General features: G+C 30.2%; 2 protein-coding genes across 2 annotated transcripts in view; both read right to left on the bottom strand.

Annotated features, from left to right (window-relative positions):
- Positions 1 to 2,443: 2,443 nt before the first annotated feature.
- LOC119675913 lies at positions 2,444 to 4,642 on the bottom strand. Its single transcript, XM_038087128.1, has 2 exons — positions 3,484 to 4,642; positions 2,444 to 2,991 (listed from the first exon to the last, which is right to left on the bottom strand). The coding sequence occupies exons 1-2, from the start codon at positions 4,640 to 4,642 to the stop codon at positions 2,444 to 2,446; spliced, it is 1,707 nt and encodes a 568-aa protein (XP_037943056.1).
- Positions 4,643 to 4,848: 206 nt separating this feature from the next.
- Positions 4,849 to 6,606, bottom strand: part of LOC119675912 — a 3,330-nt gene continuing 1,572 nt past the window's right edge. Inside the window, exons 2-4 of the mRNA XM_038087127.1 lie at positions 6,056 to 6,595; positions 5,571 to 5,999; positions 4,849 to 5,435 (exon numbers count right to left, since the gene is read on the bottom strand). Coding sequence (XP_037943055.1) covers positions 4,849 to 5,435; positions 5,571 to 5,999; positions 6,056 to 6,595 — 1,556 coding nt within the window. The remainder of the gene's footprint in view (positions 5,436 to 5,570; positions 6,000 to 6,055; positions 6,596 to 6,606) is intronic.

The following is a 6,606-nucleotide window of genomic DNA, read 5'->3' as shown; positions in this document are numbered from 1 at the left end:
GTGCTAAGAGAATTTTTTTTACAAAATTTGATAGTACAAAACACAGGAAAATGATATATGAATAAGTTTGCTTTGGTAGTGGTTCACATTTGGCAAACGATAGTGGAATCCTCTATTTATGGTGGAATATTGCCGCAATGCATTCTCAGCTCATTTCTGTCTTTGGCAGTGAAAGTAAATTGCACTTAAATTTTTGAATATTTGTTTTGGCTTGTGGCGTTAGAGATATTTAGATGCATTCACCAAAATAATTTTTGGTGTTTACGAAAATATTCAGTTCATTACAAACAGAATTTTATTTGAATGATAAAATATTATATTTATATGGCGAAGCATTTTACATTATAAAATATATAAAAAAATTATTATAACAGCACACTTCTTATTTTAAATCATATTACCTATATGATATGGAAAGATATATCGTTCCTATGGGCTACAAAGTTATTAACGAAGTGAAGTAGTCGATAAAGTGTTTGTGTGTATTTGTAATCGCAACGAGACACATAAATATAAATGATATTAAACATTCGTTTTGGTTGTTAAAAGTAGGTATTGGTCAAAATTGAATAACTACATCCTGAAACTATCATGTGTATTTGACAATATTCGAATTAGCTGTATGTTCAACCCAGAATTCCATTAATTAGAAAATAATAAAAATAAATAAAAATAATTTTTATTTAAATTTTTCTATTGTCTGATAAAAACTTCTCTATTGAAAACCTTTCTATTTGTCAAATAAAAGGCTTGAGTATTCGTTTGATACTGATTTTATTTTGAAAATTATTCTCTATTTATACAAAATTGTCTTAACATAACTTAACTACATTTACAAATAAGGGTTGAAATAATTTGTTGCCTGTTATCATTTATTTTAGTGGACTGTATAATTTTAGTTGCATTTTATTGCTGTCGCAAAGGTTCATAAAATTCTGGCACGTAGGATTTTTATTATTTTACAATTATATTTTTATTATCGATACGGTGCCATGTATTTTAAAATGTGTTTAATATTCTTTAATATCTTTAGTTTTGGGATTTTTTTATTACCCGTGATTTTTCCTTCTTATTTAATTCTAAGAATTTAAACGATAACAGACATAAATAAATAACTATAAATTTAGGCACATCTTGCCAGCGTTTGAAAAAAGATACAATTTTAATTTTAATAGTTTTAGGATTGTATGTCCTAAAATAACATGTTCATTATTGAACATTCTGCCAGAACTTTTAAATGCAGAGTCATGTAAAGATCGAATTAAATAAAATATAATTTTAACAGATAATATAAAATAATAAGATTATATAATTAACATTATAAATTAAAACAATGTTCATTCTTGAACATACTGCCATCTCATTTAAAACGCAGAATCGTGGATTCTGCAAAATAATTATTTCAATATATAATAAAATATAATCTGACATAGTTACAAAAGGTTGAATTAAATATAATAATTTTTTTTTTTTTAAAAATAATATAATAGGATTGTATTAACATTATGCATGAAAGTATATTTTTAAATTTCGTACAATTTTTCATAACTTATAATCTATGTTCACTCCTGAACATTCTGCCGGCGGGTAGAAATTGCAATAGCTAGTAGTTGTCTTCTTCTTATTGTTGCTCGAACTAGGTAGATTATTATTGCTATTATCACTATTGAAGTTAACCCAAGTGCTGCGTGCCCAGATACGTGATGAAAATGCAAATCTTTTAGCTTCACTGCGTTACTCTTTATATCGTTTAGTTGCTTATTTATTTGATTAATTTCTTCTTTGTTATTTATTTTCCAATGGTGCCAGGGTTTTATATTACTATTATTTATTATAATTGCATCTTTAGTAACTGGCTTGATTACTTCTACTATCGTGGAGCTTTGCAGATTACTAGAGGATGTTAATGTTGTTTCTCTTATGCGTGCCATACATCCTTCTGTTAGTGATAGAATGCCTTGACCTGATAGAGTTATTATTTCTTCTATTGAATTTGAGCATCTAATGTGGGCAGATTCTTGTCTAAAAGTTTTGAATATCCAACTATTCTGTCGGTATAATTTGACCCAAATGGAAGAATTATTTACTTCTTCGTAGTGACAATTATCTTGATTAGTTGGTTTTAGTGGTGATATTTCACAAGAATTATCGTTTGCATCCTTCCACGGAAAATTACCTTCACAAGTAAATTGTTGTTCTTCTATCTTATTGCGTTGACTCCATGTCAGAGGATCCATCAATTGATATGCATTTATTTCGAGATTATATAGTAAAAATGATGACATAACTTTCGGAATTATATATTTTACACCTTGATTGATTGATATAGGTATTATTTTATATATCGTAGATGATTGCTTGCTGAACAGTGGAATTTTTGCGTTAATTACTAATTTGTTTCCAATAAATAGCCCTTTTGCTTTTAATAACTTGTATATGGGTTCTAACTCCGTTCCAGTTTTTTACCAGGTAGCATTTGATTTTCGGGAATTATATCTCTTATTTTTATTATTTCGCGATGTAACTGTGATGGTTTTATAAGTGCTGGATTTAATTTTCCATGGTTAACGTCCATTAAGAGTTCCATTACTTCAGATTGAATTTGAGAACATTCTTCTATCATATCTGATAACTGTCTTGTTACCATAAAAAAATTTATTGATTCCTTATAAACAAGATAAGTTTCATTCAAAGCAGTGTTTATGGATTCAACTCTTTCATGAATTTCATTGTATTGTTGCTGAATTTCTTCAGATGTGCGTTTTAATATATTTACTGTTGTTTCTACTACCGACGTTTGTCTTTCAGTCATCTTTTTTAAATTATGTTGATTTTCTAGAAGATTATTCATATCTTCTTCTAAAGCTTTTCGGTCATCTTCATCCATCATTCCGAATAGGAGGTGATAAAATGAACCAATGAATGCCAACGGCGCTCTTTTTCTCTTCTCTCGTACAGACCATATAAATAACTTATTACCATCGTTTATATCTGATAATTTTCTCAGCATTGTATTTAATATATTCTTACATTGGTCAGCAAAATTTAGTAATTTGGGACATATATTATTAGCTTTGCTAAGAATATCCTCTGCGTTTTTAGCCATATCAAAGTATGGTTGCATATCATAATATATTATTAGATTCCAAGCTGATGTTTCTGAAGTGACTTCTCCAATCATGTCCAAATATAACGTTGTTTTATTATTTAGTTCTTGTACTGACGCAACTGATGATTTTACCACTGCTTTTACTTTTGGTAAAACACATAACATTAAAAAATACAAGGTGGTCCATGCTAGCTTTGTGGTTCTTAATTTTACGTTTGATTTTATGTTTAAGTTGCAATAAACTTCGTCTGTTTTCGCCTGGTTCTTATCATAGATTGTGTCAGAATCCATCAAGGAGCAAAGTTTGTGAATTGGTCTTTTTAATTTTCCATTTTTAGTTTTAAGCTCTACTACTCGTACTTTTCCATCCTTACCTTTAAATACTTCTGTAATTTTTCCTAATGGCCATCTAGTAGGCGCGGTATTTTCATCTTTAATAATTACTACTTGCCCCTCTGCTAAGTTCGGTTTTTCTCTAAACCATTTGTTTCGTTTTTGTAGAGACGTGACATATTCATTTTTCCATTTTTTCCAAAAATCTGTTTTAATTTTTTGTACAAGTTTCCAACGGTTTATTAAACTTATATTATTTTTGACTTCAGTTTCTGGTTCGTCTAATATTGGACGACCTATTAAGAAATGTCCAGGTGTAAGAACATCAATACTGTCTATATCGCTACTTGTATAGCAAAGTGGTCGTGAATTGAGTACTGCTTCAATTTGATTTAGAAGTGTAGTCATCTCTTCAAATGTTAGTTTTGTTTCACCTATTACGCGCTTCAAATGATATTTCACGGATTTTACAGCAGCTTCCCATATACCGCCAAAATGCGGACTTGCCGGAGGAATAAAATGCCATTCAATTTTTTCTGCTGCAAGAATTGGTACCATCGATGTATTATTTTTGATCGCATTTCCAAACTCTTTATCTAATTTTTTTAATGCGCCAATAAAATTAGTGCCATTATCTGAATATAAATGTGCACTCTTCCCACGCTTTGAAAAGATCCTTTTTAATGCAGCTATAAATGCTTCTGATGATAAGTCGCTTACTGCCTCTAAATGAATTGTTTTTGTGCACATGCATACAAATACTGCGATGTAACCTTTGAATGATTTTTGACCGCGACCTTTAGAATACCTCATGTATATGGGTCCTGCGTAATCAATACCTGTGTGTTCGAATGGATGGGATATATTTATTCTGTAACTAGGTATATATCCCATTATTTGTTTAGCAAAATTTTGATTGAATCGAATGCATCTTATACACTTGTGGCATATCTTTTTTATAGTTTTCCTCATTTCTAATATCCAAAATCGTCGTTTTATATGTGTTTCCATCGATGATTGCCCACCATGTAGTGTTGATTGATGTGCTTGATATATTACTAATTCTGAATATCGATCTTTAGCTAGAATCACTGGATGTTTTTGATTATATGTAATGTTCGCGTTTTGTAGTCTTCCTCCTACTCTTAATATTCCATTTTTATCTATAAATGGTCGTAATTGAATTAGTTTGCTATTCATTTTTATTTCCTTCCCTTGTTTAATGCTTGATATTTCTGAAGAAAAATGTGTAAGTTGGTGCTGACGAATTATTTTATTTCTTGCTTTATCTAGTTCTTCCTTTGATAAATGATTTGAATTTTTTGATTTATTTTTCAAACAGTTAATAAATCGTAAAACATATGCTATGGTTCTTTCTAGTTTTGATATTTTTGATATTTTTTCTATCAATCGCTCAAAAAATTATTATCTGAAATTAAAGTCGTGATAACTGTTGACATTCCATTTAATTTTTCATCATTTGGCCATTCTTCCTTTGGTTTTACTAACCATGCAGGCCCATGCCACCATAGCATGTAATCTTTTAATTTGTTTGCACAGATGCCTCTAGGTGCTATATCAGCTGGATTATCTTTTGATCTTATATGACGCCATTCAGTTTCTGGAATTAAATTTTTAATTTCTGTTGCACGAGTTCTTACAAACTTCTCTTTGTTTTTTGGTTCTTTTAGCCACCATAACGTGATTGCAGAATCGCTCCAACAATAAGTTTTTGGATTTGTATTTAAAATTTTAATTATTTTACTCATTAGTTTTGCTAATAAGTGAGCTCCACATAGTTCTAGCTTGGGAATAGTCTTCTTGTTTTTTATTGGTGCTACTTTGCTCTTTGCAGTCAATAGGTTTATATGTAAACCGATTTTGATGTATATTACCGCTGCATAAGCGGCTTCAGATGCATCCGAGAATCCATGTAACTCCCAATTATCTGAACTCGAGACTCCCATCCATCTTGGAATTCGAATTTGCTCCACTGTTTGTATATTTTTATTATATTCTTTGAATTCATTATGAATTTGCTCATTTAAGTTTTCATCCCAATCATATTTTAATTGCCAAAGTTTTTGAATAAATAATTTTGCGATAATTGTTATTGGTGTTAACCAACCTAATGGGTCAAACATTTTTGCGTATATTGACAATACCATTCTTTTAGTTATTTTCTCATTTGATAATATATTTATTGTGAATTGGAATTCATCCTTTTTTGGATTCCATTTCAATCCTAGTGTTTTTATTGAATTATCTTCCTCTATGCACAGTATTTTATTTTCGGCGTCAATGGGAAGATTTTTCAAGATTGATTGATTATTGGACATCCATTTCCGCAATTTAAATCCAGCGCTGCTTAAACATTTGAAAATTGTATTGGTTTTATTTCTACAATCTAATTTTGTATCAGCGCCAGTCAATAAGTCATCCATATAAAAATCATCTTTAATTGTATTTTTAATAAGAATGTCTCCATTATAGTCTTCAGCAATTTGTTGTAATGTGCGAACTGCTAAAAATGGGGCCGAAGCAGTTCCATAAGTAACTGTGTTAATTTAAATTCCGCAATTCTGTCTGTTGGATTTTCTCTCCAAAGTATACGTTGATAATCTTGATGCTCTTCTGCAATTTTTATTTGTCTATACATTTTTTCCACATCTGCTGTCACCACGAATTTCCATAACCTCCATTTTATTATTATGTCAAATATGTCTTTTTGTAATCGCGGTCCGGTCATCATGATATTATTAAGACTATTTCCATTTGTTGTTTTAGCGGACGCATCAAAAACTACACGTAGTTTCGTTGTTGAACTTGCTTCTCTGATTACAGCCTGATGAGGCATATAGTACAACCCTTCATTTTCATTTTCTGCTTTGACCATATGACCTAAACGTTCGTATTCTCGCATAAACTCTATGTATTCTGACTTAATTTCTTTCTTCATTTTCTTCTCTAGGTTGATTAGTCTTGCTACTGCTTGTTTTCTAGAATTCCCTAAAGACAATTCTTCTTTAAATGGAATTTGCACCATGTATCTACCGTCTGTATCTCTTGTTGTAGTTGTTTTATATAGTTCTTGACATTTTTCATCTTCTTGTAAGTTTGTGTTGTTTTCATCGTCTATTTCCCAAAATCGCTCTAAATTTAAA

The sequence above is a fragment of the Teleopsis dalmanni genome, chromosome 2, assembly GCF_002237135.1.
Source record: "Teleopsis dalmanni isolate 2A chromosome 2, ASM223713v2, whole genome shotgun sequence".
In the NCBI taxonomy this organism is placed as follows: domain Eukaryota; kingdom Metazoa; phylum Arthropoda; class Insecta; order Diptera; family Diopsidae; genus Teleopsis; species Teleopsis dalmanni.
This window is presented reverse-complemented; position numbering and strand designations above follow the sequence as displayed.

Coding starts and splice junctions, on each gene's coding strand:
- LOC119675913 (XM_038087128.1), bottom strand. CDS start 4,642: ATGAATAGCAAACTAATTCAATTACGACCATTTATAGATAAAAATGGA. Junction 2,992..3,483: donor AATTACAGAAGTATTTAAAG/GTAAGGATGGAA, acceptor GAAAATTATCAG/ATATAAACGATGGTAATAAG.